This window comes from Trichechus manatus, unplaced genomic scaffold (assembly GCF_000243295.1).
Source record: "Trichechus manatus latirostris isolate Lorelei unplaced genomic scaffold, TriManLat1.0 scaffold00126, whole genome shotgun sequence".
Classification (NCBI taxonomy): Eukaryota; Metazoa; Chordata; class Mammalia; order Sirenia; family Trichechidae; genus Trichechus; species Trichechus manatus.
This window is the reverse complement of record NW_004444062.1, coordinates 2,726,449-2,747,405: the sequence shown is the minus strand read 5'-3', so window position 1 is coordinate 2,747,405 and position 20,957 is coordinate 2,726,449. Positions and strand designations below refer to the sequence as shown.

Here is a 20,957-nt window from a genome sequence, read left to right as displayed (position 1 = left end):
TTGTGGGGTTGTTAACCAATGTCATGAAACAACATGTGTACTACTGTTTCATGAGAAACTATTTGTTCTGTAAGCCTTCACCTGAAGTACAATATAAAAAAAAAAAAGGAAAGAAAAAAAAAACCCAGAGAAATAAAAGATTTGTTGTCAAACATGTATTAAAAAAAAAAATTACTTAATCTCTCTGAGCCTCATTTTTCTCATTCGTAAAATGGGGATAATAATAACCACATTATTATGGTTGTAAGAATGAGGTAATATACAAAAAAAAAAAAATCTAGTGCAGCCCCAGACACATAGTGTTTAATAAAAGTCATCTTCATTTTTTTAGCCATTGGCCAATTCTCAGTAGATAAATTATCCAAGATAATTACGTGCATTTCCAAAGAAACTAAGTAAGAAATCATATCCAGTTTAGGTCTATACTTTTCAGTGAGTCATGAGTTCTTTCTTTTTAAGCTAGTGGGGCCTGGCTTTTGTTGAAGTCCTGGTTAACTTTTGACCTATGAGTTAAACGACCTTAATTTCCATAACTGGAATGTCTGCCTGCCTCTTGGAGGTCATGGCCGCTGTACTCACCCCAGCAATTTGACAACCTATTCTTCAGGGGCACTAATCATGTCCTCTGCGTGGAGACTGCAGGGTGCTAGCTCACAGCCCTGCCTTCTCCTCTCACTCACTCCCTTGTGTGTGCCCCTCGCTCCACAAGGCCTCCCGCTGGTGAGTGTTAGGGGATCAGGATATAATTGATAGTAGCAGCCCAAAGGTGCTTCCTGCAAAGGTGTTGGCTCCGGTGGGCACACTAGAGAGTTTAGACCAGTTTTCAAAAATTCTAACATGAACAATGTTTATTTTTTCCTTTCTATTGGGAAGGTGGAGGGGACGGTCCAGAGCATCCCAGGAAATCCACAGTTGGATGGTTCAGTCTTTTCAGACGAGAACATACCCCTCTGCTAATGTCATCCCCAACCCTGATTTTAAGCGGCAGTCTGGGGGAGATTAAATTGAAGTTTATCTTTGAGTGACCGGAGTTATTTTTGTTTTCCTCAGCCCGGACGAGTGTAATTAATGCTAAGACACTGGTGGGAACAAAGCTTTTATTATAATATGAGAGTGAGGATGGCTTGGACTGACCTTTCTTCTGCTGGAGTTTCAGTGTTTTAGCATGTGCTGCTTGTGCTGGAAAGAATTTATAATCACAGGCTGTCAAAGACAGCCATTGTTCTCACTGCTCTGAACATGTGGGTCAGCCACAAGTGCTTTCGGTTCCCCCAGCGCCAAGAGCTGGCTGAGAGCAGAGAGCATGCCTGGATTCTTCTGAGGCATCAGGAAAAGCGTTTTGCATATTTTTCATTGCTTTTTTTTTTTTAAAAAAAAAAAAAAAACTTTTTGCCTCAGAAAGACAGCTCCCCTTTTCAGAGCAGGAATTTCCCTTCAAGGTAGAAGGAGATGGAAGCATCCTGCTCCAGGATTTTACGGAACTGATTCTGCTGCAAAAACAGACTCTGCGTGCATTTGCCAGATAGCACAGACAGGAGCAGTTGCACGGCTGAACTAGGGGCTTATTGCCAGAACAGACATGCAGTTATGGATCCTGAAAGACGGGTCAAGGTTAAGATTTTAGTTTTTCATTTGTGTTTTCATCTGCCAGTGTATTCTTAGGAATCCAAACTTTGTGATCCTTTATTATTAATTCCTTTGCTTTTTTTTTTTTTTTTAAACCATGGTGGGGTCTCAGTTACTTGGGCATTTTCCTTGGAAATGTAGTGTGTGATTTTCTGATTGGGAATGATGACTTGTAGATGAGTATCAACCCTCCAACTGGTTGCCATAACTTTTTCTTTCTCCTGTAGAGCGGCTGGTTGGTTCGAACTGCCGACCTTTCAGTTAGCAGCGGAGCACTTAACCACTCTGCCACCAGGGCTCCTTAACTTTTCCATATGATGCCATCAGAATTTCGGGGGGACCACAGCTCTTACTGATATTGTAGGCTCTACTTCTATTGCGGTAATGTCTATAATTCTTTTGTTTTATTTTTGGGCAGGAGACTGAAGACATTGAGAGTCCTAAGCGAAGTATCCGAGACAGTGGCTACATCGACTGCTGGGATTCCGAGCGCAGCGACTCCCTCTCTCCTCCTCGGCACGGCAGAGATGATTCCTTCGACAGCCTGGATTCCTTTGGCTCCCGTTCCCGGCAGACACCTTCCCCAGATGTAGTCCTCAGGGGAAGCAGCGATGGTAGGTCAGAGTCTTAATAAACTCCACATCTCAGAATTAAGCATTAACAAGGGCTGCATTGTCACCAGCTGAGGGATTGGCTCTGGTAAGCTGACTCCATGTCAGCCTTGTTGGAACCTGGTAGCTCTATAAACTGGTTGAAGAAATGGTTTTGAACGTTGTTTTTCATGGCCCTTAGAATTTTGGTTGGCTTTGCCAGCAGTTTGTTTGAACATTGCCTCAGTGAGCATATCTTCTACTGGAAAATGTGTTACATCATTCCTCCCTGGGTCTCAGTGAATCAAGACCTGGTGCAGACTATTAGCTCATAAACTGTGCCAAAGTTTACATACTCTGGGTATGAGGAGGGGAAATGCTTAAGTGAGTACCACACTGTATAAGTGAAAATGGATTGACTTCCAGCAAACTGGAAACACACTCCGCACACGTATGAACGTTGTGAAGCCTAGGATTGTGAAACGTTAATTGGCAAGGTTCTTGGCAATCGATTTAATCCTTATGATACCTGCCGGGGCAACTAGAGCTGTGCAGGTGGCCGTTAATGTATAGTACATGGCCCAGACTGCCTGCGTTTGTTCTGGGGCTGGGTTTGATTTAAATCCAGCTGATTTTATATTACCTGTAAGGAATGATCATTTATCTTTACAAAAATGTATGGTCATGTAACCTGATATGAATTTAATGCATACTTTTCAGAAGCTGTTTACCTTACTTAGCTTGAACACTTGTACTTTACAGAAGGGAAGATGACTTGATTCTGCCTGTATAAACTTGCAGAGACATACTAAGGCCAGTGGGCAATTTTTAGGTTTTTCTATTTTTTCACATATTACTGTTGATGCTAATATTTCTAGGGGCTGAAGCCTACTCTCTGAGATCAAAGCTATCTTTTCTAGCTAAAAGATTCTCTTCAGCTGTAAAATTCTGTGTCATTAGCTGCATCCATGGGTTGAGTACTTAATGTATCTGGGTAATGAATACTTGAGCACACAGTATCTCATTTAGTCGTACCACAGAGCTATAAGATACTCCTTATTCTTATTTTCCGGATAAGCCTTAGAGAAGTTAAATAATCATCCCAACACTATTAAGTGTCAAAGATCACCATCAGTAAGTACTATAACAGTGTTAGAATTAAGAAGTGTGAGTCCAAAACTTATGTTCTTAAGCTTATTTTACTCACACTTTTTTCTCTTTGCTGGATAGATTTTTTTGTTGTTGTTCTAGAATGACTGGACTAATGCTTTTCTTTATTACTTAAACTTTCCAACAAATAGATTAGCCTCAGGGAACCACATAGTATGTGACTCCTAAAGAATTCCAGGGCCATTGTGAGCTGCTTGAAAAACATTTCTAAAATTTCATATGACATCTTAAATACTACCCGCAGTATTAGCAGTCACAATGCCATTTCCATGATCTAATTGACCTTTAACATAAACAAAAAGTAGATTTACTTTTACAAAATGTATCTTAACTCCAGTGAAACCTGTGAGAGCCAGAACTCGATGGGACTGCCTTGTGTTTACAGGTCTCCCAAGTTTTCCGCCTTTGACAGGGTACAGTCTTACCACTTTTTTATCCTTTCTGTTGGTGGACAATACTTTTGTTTTCCTTCTCTGGCAGGTTTCCGCCTTACACATGTTCCAGCTTTCACAGGTTTTACTGTATTTAGTCCATATTATTTTGATGGTTTTAAAAAATATATCTCCTTCACACTGTTCTCTTTTCATCAGTGGTAATGTGGATCCTTTATTTATTCTGTCACCAGCTTTGAGGGGTTCAGAGTTTATAATGAGCCACATCTTGAAGGGGTTTAAGATGGTGATTCCTGATATTGTACTAATACATACTGAGGTGCAATTTTGTTTGCAGCAATGAAGATTGCTAAGATAGAGTCTTTTTATAAATGTTTTCTCCATCTAAAGAATAACATTAAAATTGAATTCCACGGAACACTATCCATGTAACAGCATCTTACACATCTCACCAATCAGCCTGATACCTAAAGGCCCATGTTTTTGTAAACTAATCAAGACTTAATGAGGTTTTTAAAGAAAAGACAAATTTTTATCTGCCTTAAAAAAATGTGGTATAATTTTAGCCAAATTGATGTTGGATTTCATAAGAGTATATGGCATGTTTTTAAAAGTGATGCTGATCAAGAAGATTGATAGTCCTAATAAACACTTCCATATTTGGAAGAACATTTTTTTAGGTCCTGAAAATTGATTTCCTAGGACTCACAATGAATTAGGGCAAGTCTTACCATGAAATTCTCCAATCTCTTTATCAAGTACATAGGGAGATCTTTTATTTTCTTATTATTGAGGCCCACTGACCCATCCAATAAAGAAAAATCAAGGGCACATAAGAAGTGCCTTGATTCTGTGGATTGGACACAAGAGCTACCCAGAAGGGGCATTTGTGATGCTGTGGCTCTCCTAGGTTGATTCAGCCAATATGTCTTACTAGATAGGTGCCCAGTCCCTCCCTTACCTTCACAAGTATCCCTTCAGGGCCACGTAAGGGTGACTTAATGGGCTTCTTTGAAGAAGAAATACAAACCTTCCATTCAGGTGCTTTTAAAATTAAGAATATATTTTACAAATATGATGCTCTGTGTTAGACGAATATTCTAATCTTTTGTATAAAAGATGAATTAAGGGAGAAAATAAGAAATGAGAGAAATTCAAGTGCTGGAAGAGAATTAAAAAAGCAAAGAGCTGGGGTGAGTGTGGCAAAGAAACCTTAGAAGAAAGAAAGACACCTGGTTGCTGGAAGAGAGGAATGTAGCCCCATGAAAAGGAAGGGTCAGACTTTGATAAAATAACATCATCATTATGTGCTATGTTGCATTAGCCTAACTTTGGGTGTAAATAGAGAAATCACCCTAGTATATTTCCACATTCACAGGATGATGTGAAGTCAAAAGTTTTTGAAGTCCTCGGCCTTAGATAAAAAGAGATCTAACATTCACCAAGGTTATGGGTGCCAACCACTTCCTAGGTGCTTTATGCCATCTTATTTAATCCTCACAACAACCTACAAAAGCAATATTATCATCTCCATTTTCCCATGAGGACCCTGAGGTGCAGAAGGTTTAGTTAAGTTTGTCAGGGTCACCCAGCTAGTAGGTGGTAGAGCTGAAATTAGACCTTTGCCTATAAGACCATAAAGCTACAGTTCTTTCAACTGAGCCACTTTACCTTGGGATGTTGGCAAATTAACATTTCTTGAAACGTCTAAGACATCCATCAAAGGGTACTGTAGCGGGGGGAGGGATCAGTTTATGTGTTAAACAGATGTATTTTGAGACTTTCACTCAGCATATTATAGATAATATATTTTAGATATTGTACAGAAATAATGTTTATAGATTATAGGACTTTAGGATTGAGGCTCTGAGGCAACTCTAATCCATTACTTCATTGTTTATTGAAGTTTTTTTTTTATTATTATTTATTTATTCAACAGTTTGCAGTATTTCCCCCAAGTCAGGACAGTTTAAGTGTAGGAGACTTTTGTAAAAGAAGAGTGTCAAAGAGAAAGGAGGTTCAGACTAGGAGTCTGGAGCACAGAACTGGAGTTGTAGAGCTGTTGCTAATAAGCCATGGAGAAGGGGAACCTTCTGAGTCTGTCTTTCTACCCTTATAAAACAGGGATAATGGAGAAACATAGGCCAAGAGTTTTGTCAAATGGAAAACAAACAAACAAAAAACCCTACTGCTGTCGAGTCGATTCCAGCTCATAGCAATCCCATAGGGTTTCTAAGGCTGTAAATCTCTATGGAAGCAGACTACCACATCTTCCTCCCGCAGAGCTGCTGGTGGTTTCAATCCTCTGACTTTTCAGTTAGGAGTCCGTCGCTTTAACCACTGTGCCACCAAGAATTCTTTGTCAAAAATGGAAAAGTAAGGTAGTATTAGTATTTGTTTATAAAAAGCAATTCACAGGGGTCTCTCAACATCTTATTATGACACAGAGGTAGATATACTTGTTAAGTATATCTTATTAAGTATATCTTGGTGGGAAGGGAGCTAAGTTATGAATCAAGTACTAACAAGTAATGAAATGGTCAAAACTTCAGGAGGAAGACTGCAGGCAAATGTCATGAATAATTCATAAACTGAATATTTCATCTGCAACAATGAACGACTTGTTTATTGACAATGCTTTTAACTTATACAGTCTTTCAAAAGGCATGATATCATTTAATTTCTAGCTGTCCTTCAAAGCAGGGCAAACGATTTCCTTCCCATTTTACAGAAAAGGACAGTCAGTGGGACATAAAGTAATACTCATGAAGAGTGTGCCTCTTAGTCAAGTAGATACAAGAGACCAAAGGGGCAGCTTCTGTCCAGAGGTGAGATGGAAAGGCAGAGAAGGTTAGGAGCTGATTGAATGGTCATGGGGAATCAGGGGCAGAAAAAGGAGGAGTGTGGTGTTGCAGAATGGGGCGAGCAATTAGGGTCTCATAACAATGTATGTATAAAAATTTTGTATGGGAGACTAACTTGAAATATAAACTTCATTTAACTACAAAAATTAAAAAAAAAAAAAAAGAAAAGGACAGTTAGGTGTGTTAGAGACAAACCTAGGGGCCCCACCTCGTTATTGACAGATGCAGAACTACTGTGACATGAAGAGTAGCTAGCGTTCTCTGTGCCAAGTACTGTGCCAGTCATCTCACCTGTATCACTATATTTGACCCTCCCAACAGCACTATGAAATACATGGTATTAGTATCTTCATTTTACAGATTGGGAAACTGAGGCTTAAAGTGTTGAAGTAACATATGTGAAGTTACATAGCTAGTGAGTGGCAGAGTTCAAAATGAAGCCTATCTGACTTAACACCCTGTGCACTCTGCAAGGTGGCCTTGTCTCTTGACTCCTTTGTTTAAGGTTCTTTTCACAAGTGTAAATAAGTATATTTCTATTTTCTAGCAACTGAGTTGAATAATCTTGTAATAATTGTTATTAAGACCTTCACCCAGCTTTGAAATGGCGGCAGCCAGTAACTAGTTTGTTTTCGTGGTAGCTTAGTTCTTGTTGTTGTTATCATTAGTTGCTGTTGAGTCGATTCCAACTCATGACAAACCCATGTGTGCAGAGTAGGGCTGCTCCATAGGGTTTTAGAGACTGTGGTATCTTAAATCTAGTGAGATAGAGACAAAGTAAAGAAAGATACAATGTAATTATAGGGGCTGTTTCTTCCAACAGGAGTACCTGGGTAGTGCAAATAATTGACTCGCTCTGCTGCTAAACAAAAGGCTGGAGGTTCAAGTCCACCCAGAGGCTCCTTAGAAGAAAAGCTTAGTGATCTACTTCTGAAAAATCAGCTACTGAAAACCCTATGGAGCACAGTTTTATTCTGACACACATGGGGTTGCCATGAGTTGGAGACGCCTCCATGGCAACTGGTATATTACCCAACAGAAAGCTGATGTTGGTAACACTGAATTCCTTTGTGTTGTCTAAAACACTTTTAAAGCCACATCAGTTCATTTATTCGTCAGATAGTTTATTCTTCAGAATGTCCACCACGTGTGAAGACTCTGAGATAAGTACTATGAATAATATAAAGTTCTTATTCTCATATACAGATAGAAAGTATAATGCACCAGAAGAAAAGAATAGGGGCATAAGTTTTATACATACGTATGCACACACACACACACACACACACACACACACACACACTCACACACAGTGCCAACGAATAACCGCTTGGCTGCTAACCAAAATGTCAGCAGTTCGAATCCACCAGCCACTTCTTGGAACCCCATAGGGCAGTTATACTCTGTCCTATAGGGTCACTTTGAGTCAGAATTGACAGCAACAGGTTTGGGGTTTTGTTTGTTTGTTTGTTTATATATATGTGTATGTGTATGTATAATTTATTTTTGTTGTTGTTGCTGAGAATATACACAGCAGAACATACACCAATGCAACAATTTCTACGTGTACAATTCAGGACATTGATTACATTCTTCAATTTGTGCAACTGTTCTCACCCTCCTTTCCCAGTTGTTCCTCCCGCATTAACATAAACTCAGACTCACTGCCCCTAGGTTCCTTGTCTAATCTTTCGAGTTGCTGTTGTCAATTTGATCCCATATAAATAGATATTAAAAGAGCACAGTGCTCAAGACAAACATTCAGTAGTTAAGCTAAACTACTGTTTGGTTTTAAGAAGAACTTTGGGGGGTATTTTTTGGTTTAAGATTTGAAGATTCTCTCAGAGCAATAGTTTCAGGGGTTCACCTAGCCTCCATGGCTCCAGAAAGTCTGGATTCTAGGGACATAGGTTTTTTCCACTGGAAAGAAAGATTGGCTCCAGTTATGGGAACCAGAAAGGGCTCCCAGGTAGAGGAGCACTTATTTTAACTCAGACCACTTCCTGGAAGGCAAACCCTTATGTAACCCTGATTGGTCATGTTTCTGAATTCCTATTGTTCTTATATTCTCTGCTTCTGGGTTGTAACTTACTTTCTCTAGATGTTTCGCGATTTGGTTAAAGATAACTCAAAGACAAATTCCTTTATGATTCTTATATGTCAGAATAGCTAGCACAGTGCAAGACATGAAGCAGGTGGTCAGTAACACCTCCACTGGTTAATTTAAGCTTTTTCTTTTGAGAGCCGCATAATCTCAACAGGCATACAGTTGTATTATGAATGTGTTGCTAATTGTAATTCCCAGATACAGCTTGGCTTACCTCTATTTCTTAAATTGTGCTTTTTTTTTTCTTGATTAGTGTTGAGTGATTTTCCCAAAGTAGACTAATTTAGACTGATATTTTAGATTTGTTAAGTGAATAATTTAAGGAAGGAATCCCAGGAACCCGCAGATTTAACCACATCCCTAATACTGCACGCTGGTCATTGGATATTTTCTGATAACCCAACATGCTTTTTCAGCACCCATCCTCTCTTCTTCAGGGAGAGGAAGTGACTCTGAATCTGACTTGCCTCATCGGAAGCTGCCAGATGTGAAGAAGGATGATATGTCTGCGCGGCGGACTTCCCACGGTGAGCCGAAATCAGCAGTGCCTTTTAACCAATACCTCCCGAACAAAAGCAACCAGACAGCCTATGTCCCCGCTCCTCTGAGAAAGAAGAAGGCAGAGCGAGAGGAGTACAGAAAGAGCTGGAGTACAGCCACTTCCCCCCTGGGTGGGGAGAGGCCCTTCAGGTAAGCCCTAAGCTTTGCTGCTTACTTCCTGGCCTGAGCGCGAGTGGTATTGGGTATACAGCTCCTGGACATGAGGTTAAGTAACCATTTTAGAACTTTGATGTAAAAGTGCAAGTGAAGGTGGACAGGACAGATCCTTGGAGACAGTTTGTCATGAATATAAGCTTCATCAGATTACCTGGAACAGTGTCTGGCACACAGTAGCTATTCAACAAATACTTCTCTAATAAGCAGGGTATTTTTTATTGTGGTAAAAAATATATATAACGTAAAATGTACCATTTTAATTATTTTTAAGTGTACAAGTCAGTGAAATCACTTGCATTCACAATATTGTACAACCATCACCACTTCAATTTCCAAAACTTTTTCAACACCCCAAACAGAAACTCTGTACCCATTAAGCAATAACTCCCCATTCTTCCTTTCCCCCTGTCCCTGGTAACCATTAATCTACTTTGGTCTCTATGCATTTGCCTATTCTGGATATTTCTTATAAGTGGGATTATACAATATTTCTCCTTTTGCGTCAGACTTATTTCATCAGCATAATGCTTTCAAGGTTTTTTCATGTTGTGGTAGGTATCAGAACTTTCTAACGAGCAGATTTTTGAAACGAGTTATACTGAGAGGACATTGAGAACACAGCTGAAAGTCTGTCACCCATGCCCTACCTGACTCCCAGTCCTGTTAAAGTAGGTGCAGACAGACTCTTATCTTTATGCAGAAAGACCCTTATCTAGATGCAGGTTTATCTTGATGCAAGCTCATGTACCAGGAATGCAAGGAACATGCTTCAAAATCACATGTAGAAAAACAGTCAGAATAAGTGGAAGATACATTTGATTTCTTATCTCTTTAGAGAAACAACCAGTGTTTTCCTTAATCTCTGATTATGTTTTTGTACTTATTTTTTCATTTATTTAATAAGGTCTCATTGTGTATCTACTGTGTACTAGGTGCTGTTTCCTAGTTACTGGGGACTCAGTAGTAAATAAGACAGAGTCCTTACCTTCAAGAAACTTATAGTCCAATAAAATAAACTTACATTCTGGTCTCATTCTTTCAGCAAAACCACCCTGATTGGTGCATGGTTATCTCTAATCATCCATCATTCCTATCGATGATTTTTCCATTGAAAAAACATTGCATTGGAAGTTTTAAGTATTGAACAAAACTAATGAATTTTCCCTTTCCAGCAGAAAAAGTTTTTGCCTTTCAATATCAAGTTTGAAATAGCTCTTAAACATTGTTGAAATTATGATGTATTATTAACAAATGGCTACATTTAATGTCCTTTATATTGCCAGGACCACATTGTATACTATGACTTTTTTTTTTTAAGTGAAAAGTAATATCAGTTTGGTTGGGAGATGAAATGTTATCTGACCCCTAGTCCTGTCTGTTAGTTTGGTTAACCATATTGTCCAACTCACTAGCTATCCTGAAACAATAGTGGAAGAGAGAAGTGAAGTGGGGTCTCCTTTTGAAGAGGACCCAGTCAGCCATGTGGACCTTGGTAGGAAGCCTTCTAATGGTGGGTTAGAATTACCCAGTGGCAGTGGTAAGGAGCAGCCTCCTCCAGAGGGGGCCACGGTGGCACCGGCTCCCAAGCCTGAAGAAAAAGATGCCGTTGAAATCCAAAAGCGCAGAAGGCTAGAGCAAGCTGGAATCAAGGTCATGCCGGCAGCACAGCGCTTTGCCAGGTTAGCTCTGGGGACCCAGGACCGGCCTGGCTTTGTGCATGCCTGAGCGTTTGGAATCTGCTTCGTGTGTTAGAGTTTCCATCTTGTTTTCCCAATTCCTGCTTTTCCCATTGCATAATTCCCTATTCTGAGCAAGTAGAAATAGTTACAGGCAGTCCCCGGATTACAAACAAGTTCCGTTCCTAAGTCTGTCTTTAAGTTGAATTTGTGTGTAAGTCGGAACAGTTAGGTATGGTTTGTATCTCAGTCAAATGTTTGTCTTAGTATATAGTGTACCTTCCTATGCATAAAAAAACATTAAAGAAACACTTCCAGATACACTAAAGCATCTTTAACATAATAATATGGTAATAATAATGTTTTGATGTATGTCACAAAGTAGTGTTTATTTGTTCTGTACCTCGAATTTTTAATTGAACAGGCTTTACAGGGCTTGGTTCGTAACTACAGGTTGTATGTAAGTCGTAAGTTGGACATTTGTAACCCGGGGACTGCCTATAATAGTCTTTACCTTAGGACATTCCCCTGTTATGTGCTCAGTTATTGGTTCTTTTAAGTGAGGGTGAAGAGTGGGCTTCTTGCTGCCTTCATTAGACTAAGCCCTAGTTGCATATTTGTGGTCAGTCACTTGTTGGCTGGGGGATTTACCTAGCAATAGTGTTTTATTTTTCTATTGTTTGTGGCTTGTTAATTTTCACACTACTCCTAAATGGCTCTTATCTTACTTTGCACCTAACTAGAACATAGTTTCTTTGGAAAGGGGAACTTTCTCCACAGAAAGAGTGGCTGGTTTACAAAAATCCACTTATTTTCTTTGCCCCAGGGGGAGTAGTAAGATTGAGTTTATTTGACTCATTTTCTAAAGCATGTTGCTTTAAAAACACATAAACAATAGGGTAGTTAATTCTCTTAATTGTAATAAAGGCAATAGTATACAGTCCTGATGGCTTCATATTACATTAAGATGGAAACTTTCAGCAAAGAAAGTCACAGAAAGCAGCTGGTTAATTTTCCTTATATAATAGCCACAAAGATCCTAATGAAATTTGGACAAGTTGCAATTTATAAAACCCTGTGCCATTTACTATTCCATTTCATTCTAAGAAGTAAATGACATACCCATTTTCCAGATGAGGAAACTGGGGACCAGTGATAGTAAGTGACTTGCAGGTCTAGAGTCAGTCACCCACTGGCCTGGTGGCCAGATTCAGATGTTCTGACCACAGCACACATCTACCTCCCACGCATTTAACGGAACATTTTCCATTTCTCTGTATATTTTCCATATGTGGTTATTTCTGTGGTCTAGGTCTTAAGTGAAAGATTAAGACTTTTATGGATTTAATCCTAGAGTAGTTTTGTATTTGTAAAAAACCAAGGATATACTTCTTCCCTGTCTATGGTATCCCACAGATAATCATGCCTACCCTAAGCATACATGTGCTTCTAGAAAACTCTAAAATAGATCTGTACTCTCTATTTCTGAAATAATGAAGAGAGTACAAAGACAGAACAAAGAGAGACCAAAAACAAATCCAGATATTATTAAAATAATCGATTCAGAGACCTTGTCACATACATGCTTTTTCAATATCACTTTAGCATCTACTTGTACCAGAGACCAGGCTAGATGCTGAGAATATAAAAATGAATAATATCCCCTCACCATGTACCATTTTTCAGACTCTTCTTGCTTCTATCTTCAACACCAGGGCACAGTGGGAGTGGGCAATGGTGATACAGATTAAGTGCAAATTTACCAAAAATGTTTATCTTAATGTCCTTGACACAAGTGCCTTTATTTTTTATCACATTCGTGAAGTGTTTAAGCTAAAATTTACGAAGGATGCCATCATCTTTAGAGTATCCAAAAGAGTTAAGCAAGGGAAGAGAAGTGGAAGCTACATTAAGCTAACTCAGAGCATCCAGGAGTAATAGTGATGAAGAGAAAGAAAAAAATTGGGCAAAGGCTAGAAATTCCATGAATGTACTATGCCCTTTCAGTAACTGAGAGCTCTATTTTGTAATAAAACATTAAACTCTTTTGTTACAACTCCCAATTCTGTGCACATAGATAGTATCACGGTTAGTTTAAACATTTACTTCTGTTTAATAAATGTTATGTTAATGTGACATTTTTTTCCTCCCATCTGTAGTTCCTATTATCAGGCCTAATTTTTAGCTATTTCATCCAAGTTAGCTTTTTTAAGCAGACATTTGTAGATCTGTTAATGTCATCGCCTCAGATCTTCTGACTTAGCTTTTGAAATCGGATCCAGGACAATGATGCATTCCCAGAGAATGTCCCCTGTAGCAACACAACACTGCTGCTCCAAACACCCAGAATTCATTTGTTAGACAGATATGCTGCTGCTAGCTCTCTTGTAAAATGTTTTACACATACCATGCCAGCAGGCTGGCGTGGCTGTGTCTCTGTCACTTATATTTTTGCAGGCCACAGCAGAGTTGAAAGTCATTCTAAGTTTATCCACATTTGGGATCCTGCTTTTAATGTGGTAGAAAGTAGCTTAACTAGAATGAAATGCATATCATAAAGAAGAAGAGGATTCTTGATGTCTGGGGAAGAAAGGATACATTGAAATATGCTGATGTCTCTCAAAGCATTTTAACCTCAGTGTCCTTCATTTGATATCCAGATGAATTCTGTACACCACATCTTTGAATCCAAAAGAGACCCAAGATACTTCCTGTGTCCCATTTCTTAGCTGGAAAATCTGTGTTTGTAGAGTATAGAGGGAGTCCCTGGGTGGTACAAATGGTTAGGAGCTTAACTATTAACCGATGGTGGTTTGAACCCATCCAGAGGAACCTCAGAAGACAGGGCTGGCCATCTGTTTTTGAAAGGGCACAGCCTTGAAAACCCTATGGAGCAGTTCGACTCTGCACACATGGGGTTGGCATGAGTCAGAATTGACTCAACTGGGAAGTAACAACCACTGCAAGAGTATAGAGGCATCTGGGAGCGAAGGAGGCGGATGGACCAAAAACAAAGCTTTACTTTATTATTATAATTAGTTCTTCTTTGTAAAAACTTTTATTGTGGTGAAATATATATATATATATATGCCATTGTGACCATATTTAAATGTACCAGTGACGTTAATTTGCAGTCACCATGTTGTGCGACCATCATCACTATTCTTTTACAACTCTTCATTATACTTAACAGAAACATCAGTGCTCCTTACAAAGCTTTACTTTCATAGAGTGTTTTTTGTTTCCCAAGTATTCTCACGTACCTTGTTTTATTTTTAAGAACTATATATAGAAAAAGGAGGAAAGGTTCCTGTTATTTCATTTTCACATGAGTTTAAAAGCTTAGAAGTCCCAAGTTTCCTGTCAGACTATATATTAGGAGATATCTTAGCATTAAGGGACAGAAAGTAGAACTTCTTAACAAATGTGTGGAGTTTAATATTTATTAGAGTTTCCATAGAGGTAAAAAGTATATAAACTACTTTTTTCTACTCTTTTATATTATGATTGAATTAGCTTAATTACTCTAAAATATAAGATCCTGCCAAAGAAGCCAAGGTTTCTGTTTTTAAGAGGATAAAATAAGAACCAAGATTCACTTCCCCTGACTTAAAATACCATGGAGATTTCAGTTCTTTTACTTGGTGTTTCCCATCGGAGAAATAAACTTTTTTTTTTTTAAACTGAATTATAGGTTTCACGTGATTGTACTTTGTTTCTAATTGTTTTCACATGTTTCAGCACTCAGTCTTTTCTGCTAGTCTGTGAATCTTCTTAACCACATAGTAATTAATTACAGAGAGAAAAAAGTCTCCAAGGAACAATAGATATTTTAAAAATCTTTAGAGGAAGAGCAGATGCAACTAAGTGCCAGACCCATATTCCTAAGTCGCTCCTTGCCAGATGCCTGTTTCACTGATTGTAGCTGAACAGAGTCTTGGTTATTGGGGAACAGTCTGACACATAATTTTCAGGAAGCTTTGTGACTCTGGAGTCAGTTGCCCTGTTTGGAGACGAGTGAACAGGGAGGTTTCTGGTGTTGCCCAGGACGTTCCCAGGGGGCCTAGCAGGCTTTTCTGGAGAGCCCAGTTTCTTTCAGTAGAATAAACTGACTGCCAGTCTGAGCTGGTTGTTTCTGTGTTGTCAAGTAAAAGGGGGTGAAAGAAAATGCCAGCTCTTCCTTCGTTTAAATCATTGTCTCATTCACTTTGAAATATATAAGCCTTAGAAACTTTGAGACAACAGCTTTCCCCCGCCCCCTTCACCTGCTTCAGGCCCATACTCTCTCCTACCATGATAGCCTTACTTGTTTCAGAGGGGACTGGACAGAGTGGCCAGGTTGGAGGCAGGGCTTGGCACTTACTGTGTCACTTTGGACTGTACTCCTTCTACGTGAAACAGTGAGCTGTGCCCACGGTGCAACCCCTTTTTCCCAGAGCAACTCATCTGAGAATGACTTGAAATACTAAAATGCCAAATCTTTATGGATATGAAGCCAGACAGTCTTGGGTCTGCCCCTTACTTAAGTTACGTAAGTTAATTTACCTAAGTTCAGATAATTTGAACTAGAAGCCTCAATATTCTCCTCTGCTAGGTGGGTATCGTAATTTCTAGCTTGCAGAGTTATCATCTAAGTTAGCACACCTGGAATGTAGTAGCTGCTCAGAGAATTGTAGTTATTGAAAAATCAAGTAAAATATACCAAAGCTTTCCATTAAGGTCCTTAAAAAAGAAAAAAAGCAGATTATAAGTCATTTAAATATTTTGGTAACTAGACACCTGTGAATACATTCCTGACATATCTGCCTTATTTAAAAAAAAAGTTACCGTCAAGTCCATTCCAACTCATGGCCACCCTACGTGTGTCAGAGTAGAACTGTGCTCCATAGGGTTTCAGCGGCTGGTTTTTCAGAAGCTGATTGACAGGCTTTTCTTCCGAGGACTGGAACCTCCAACCTTTCGGTTAGCAGTGGAGAGTATGAACCGTTTGCACTGGGCAGCGACTCCATCTGCTTTATACATAGCATTTGTTACTCCTTGGCCAACAGTGCCAGCCCAGAATTTATATCATTATTTTTTTCTCTGTGTGAGTCTGTGTTGGAGCTCTGAATGTACAGGATTCAAGCAATTAGCGGAAAATCAGTCATTGTGACAGTTTTTTAAGGGGGCGGATGAATGTCTTAAGTAGCCAGTGATACGGAAAGCTTTCTTCACCCTGTCCTTTTTTAAGTCCACATATCTAAATTGAGATCACTTGAAGTGAGCCCTGTCACGCTGGGCATGTAGCCTAAAAAGGAGCGCCCAGAGGAATTTGTAGCCTGGCTGGGCTGGCATGATGCATAAGGTACCAGCTTCTCCCTGCTCAAATTGGCATCACAATTTGGCATGACCATTTGCATAAATGGGTATGTTTTGTTCCAGAGAATTCTGGCTGACCTGAGGGAGGTTGAAGTACAGGACCCTCAGTAAAAAAGCACAAAGACTGCTCCTCTTGGATTTGAGGGGTTCAAGCTAAGATCTGCTCCTACACCGGGATTAGAATAGGACTGTCTTCTCTGAACTTCAGTTTCTTCATCTATAACATGTCTTTCACAGAGTGGCTGTGAGGATCAAGTGAGATGAGAAAGTGAATTTAAAAGAGATTTATAAACTGTAAAGCATTGTGGAAATATTATAAGGTATGATTAGTAAGAATTCTATTGTCATCAGTCCTGGCTCAAGATTGCCGTCTATAACCAGGAGGGCAAACCACGGCTCCATTCTAAACACAACTCACAGGTTCCCTTTATTTAGTGACCAAAATATTTATCTTTCTCCTGCTTCCGTAGTAATGATTATGCCTCATATTTTTAATGATGTCATACTTTCAAAACAGGACTGGTCCTTTATTTAATGGATGTTGTTGTTGTTGTTAAGTGCTGTCGAGTGGATTTTTGACTCCTAGCAAACCCATGTGATAGAGTAGAACTGTCCCATAGAGTTTCCTAGGCTGTAATCTTTATAGAAGCAGATCACCAAGTCTTCCTCCTGCAGAGCTGCTGGGTGAGTTCAGATCACTAACCTCTCAGTTAGCAGGTGAGTGCTTAACTGTTGAGCCATCATTCTATTTAATGGATAGTACACTGGTTAAGAACAAGGTCTCTGGAGCCAGACTGCCTGGGTTTGGGTCTTGACTTAGGCATTAGCTGTTTGAACTTGGGCAAGTTTGTTAACCTTAGCTTCTAGTCTACAAAATGGGGATGATAATAACTCTGAAATTGCAGAGTTATTATTATGGATAAATGAGTTAACTCTTAGAAGGACTCCTAGCACATTGATAATCCTTAGCTGGATTCATTGTCATAATTAATGGACTTCTTAAATGATGCCTTTGTAGGCATTAAGTCAATGACCTATCATTCCCTCACTGACCATAAGCTCACAATCAACCAACACCAGTTGGTCTTTGCTAGACTGTTGGCTAAGGAGTCAGGGGAGCAAGCATGGAGGAGAGCGAGCAGGGTCCTGGGAGTGAACAGGCAGGAGAATGAGGGTCAGGTACAGAACTCAAATGGCAGGATTTCCTATATTAAGAAATAAATATACTCAAGGAGCAAAGCACCCCCCACCCAATTCCATGTTTTAAATTTTTATTGGGAACAATGGTCAGCAATGAGAAGGGGTTTTCTGGGCATGACTAATGAGGATTTCATTTTCCAGAAGTCAGATAGAGTGAGGGACTGCTGTAACCCCCCTTTAAAGATGGTGGCCTGCCTTCTCTGAAACACCATAGAGCAGATCAACACACAGTTGGGCCTCCTGGTTGACCATAGTGCACAGAGTTTCACTGCTCATTTAAGTCTTAAAACAGACTAATTCCTCCTATCTTTATTTCTGAGATGAGTTGCCCTTTGAGGATGTATAATTTACTCATAATCCTCTCTCTGAAAGCAGGTACAAAGTAGGTGAGCTTTCTTTAGAAGTTAAGATATTTTATTTACTTATCATCCTTATGAACTGAGAAGATAATAAATAATGAAAAAAATGGTTTTGACATTTTACTATTATTTAGAAGCAAGGCTGGTTTTATGAGTAGGTAGGGGGATTTGTTCAAATACCAAACCCCAAAATCAAACCCACTGCTGTTGAGTCGTGAGCCCATAAACCAGAAAAAACTAAATCCGTTGCTATCCAGTCAATTCCTGCTCGTAGTAACCCTAAAGGACAGAGTAGAACTGCCTTATAGGGTTTCCAAGGAGCAGTTCGTGGATTCAAAGTGCAGTCTTTTGGCTAGCAGCCTGAGCTCTTAACCACTGCACCACCAGAGACCCTATAGAACAGACTAAAACTGCCCCATAGGGTTTCCAAAGCTGTCAATTTTTACAGAAGCAGACTGTCACATTTTTCTCCTGTGGAGTGGCTGGTGGGTTCAAACTGCTGACCTTTTGTTTAGCAGCTGAGTAGTTTAACCACTGCACCCCCAGGGCTCAAATGCCAGATAGGCACAATTCACTGTGCACTGTCTCCCAAAATAAAAACGAAAATGAAAAAGTCCCAGGGCTTAATGCCTAATATGCCACCATTAAACTGCGTTCCTCTAGGAATTTAAAGTTCGGGGCCTTAAAGATCCCCTTTGAAAGTAGAAAGAGCCCATAGTAATCATTTTTAACACGTTCTGGCAAAATATCTTAACACAATTTACGTGAAATCTAGAATGTAACGAAGAGGAGCTTGGAGGTAGAGAGCCATGGGGATAAAGGAGGGAGGAAAGGGCTGCTGATGGGAGGATGCAGGCAAGATAACCCTTTATGCTTTGAGTTCATCCAGTGAGTGGCCATAAGCTATGCCAGATATTTCAGGTTAGCATAGTGTTGCAGAAAGCCCTTCCTTACACTTTGCAATCTGGTGCACATTCTAGGTATGCTGCCCCATAGCTTTGTTCATTAGCAGCTGCTTTCCCCCAGCTCAATTTTTTGATTGCCTAACTTTCTGCCCTGTCAGTTAAAAACAAATTGAGTACCTACTGAGTACATTACTAATGTGCTAAAAATAAAACAACTGTAACAAAAAGCTCCCTAGTTTTCCCCCAATTTCATGAAAAGAATTTGGATTATCACTTTCAGAGCCATTTAGGATCCTGCCTCTCTGATGCTGATGGGTTCCTGTAAGTGTATTTCGAGTGTTGCTAGTAACTGACTAGATTCAAAGTTTTAAAACCCACCCTAAGCATGCTTCCATTTTAGACTGAAATAATAAACAGTTGTCATCACAACTAACGATACTGAGAAGATCTTTCACTAACAACCCAGTTGTCTGTCTGGAGATGGGAATTTTTTTTATGTTTTATTGATCTGGTCACATGTGGAGTTCCATTTAATTTTGCTCTATCAGTCGAAAGCAATTAAGTGATGACAAAGAAGCTGTTCGTGATATTATCCTGCGCAAAGAAAACTCGTTCCTGGCTCACCAACAAGGCAAAGATTCGGAGTCTAAAGATGAAGTTGCATGTCGGCTGCCTGATCTTGAGAAAGATGACTTTGCTGCAAGGAGAGCAAGGATGAACCAGATCAAGCCAATGGTGCCGTTGAATCAGCTGCTGTATGGGCCTTACCGAAAAAAAGAGCCAGAGAAATCAGATGGCAGCAAACAACTCTCAAAGGGAATCTCAGAAAGGAAAACTCTAGAATTTAAAAGGTGTGCATCTTGTGTGTGCGTGTGAGAGAGAGAGAGAGCATAACTAAATGAAGGTGATTTGTATTATCACTCCCTGTTTCTCTCTTTCCTACACCAGTTTCATACCATTTGGAATGGTAGTTTCTTCTTATTCTGAAATGGAACTCCAGACATCCAATCCCTTAAAGGCAGATGGCAGATGTTAGAGTGGCCATGTCCAAATTAAGGCTGAATTTGCCAAGTAAACATTGAATTCCAGTGTGCAGATGTGCTATATCAGGGCGCATCAGCACATATGGACGCTAGTGTCATAGGTTGGCATTATTGGCATAAATAGTCTTGTGCCATTGCCTATCAGGCGACAGCTTCCTTTCAAGGCTGCTCCAGCCCATTCATAGGAGACATAAAGCCATACAGCCTTCTCTCATTAGCTCCTTTTAGATGTTGGAAAGAAAAAATATGAGAGTTGCTCTTTCTTCCCCCATACCAGCTAGATCACCTGGGCATTTATTGATGGATATTTCCCATCAAAAACACTTTTCAAACATATAATATGATATAATACACTTATTTGCTCTATCGTGAAAACTGTTTTCAAGTGAGTTTCCTTCACTCAGCCTTTCTGCTATCCTCCTAATGCATATTGGAGTGAATTTGGAAAAGGAAAATCGTAATGAGATAGGATTTGGCTAGTGATTTTTATCCTAAGAGGGCTATGATTTTATGTAAGGTGTCAGCTTGCTAAATTTCATCCTGCAGAGTTTATCATTCTTGCATTTTTCCTTATATCAAAGTTGGTTCAAGTTTGCATCTTCATTATTTAATTGCCATCTTTTTTGCCCATTGCTTTAGAAGTCTTGTAAGACTGTTAAACTAAGCATATGAATATGTCAGCTGTGTTTTACACAATTAAATTTTTTTTTTTTTTTTGAATGAAGTCATTGAATTTGGGGAGGTGTTAGTGTTTTTAAAGGAGTGGTAGATAGAAAACACATGAAACATCTCCAGATGTAGAACAGGGATTAGAGCACAGAAAACCTGGCATCATTTTTTCACAAGTCACATTATAGCTTCAGCAGGCTCTTGGTCTTTGAGGTCCTTGTTCGCATGCCTTGTAACAAACCATTCTTGGAGGGCCTTGTAGAAGGGATCAGTTGTTGCAT

The 20,957-nt window shown here is 39.5% G+C and overlaps 1 protein-coding gene across 1 annotated transcript in view; it reads left to right on the top strand.

Annotated features, from left to right (window-relative positions):
* The window catches only part of LIMCH1 (LIM and calponin homology domains 1), a 455,814-nt gene that overhangs the window by 345,575 nt on the left and 89,282 nt on the right, over positions 1–20,957 (top strand). The window contains 4 exon segments of the mRNA XM_023738915.1: positions 2,045–2,240; positions 9,187–9,439; positions 10,879–11,145; positions 19,513–19,815. Coding sequence (XP_023594683.1) covers positions 2,045–2,240; positions 9,187–9,439; positions 10,879–11,145; positions 19,513–19,815 — 1,019 coding nt within the window.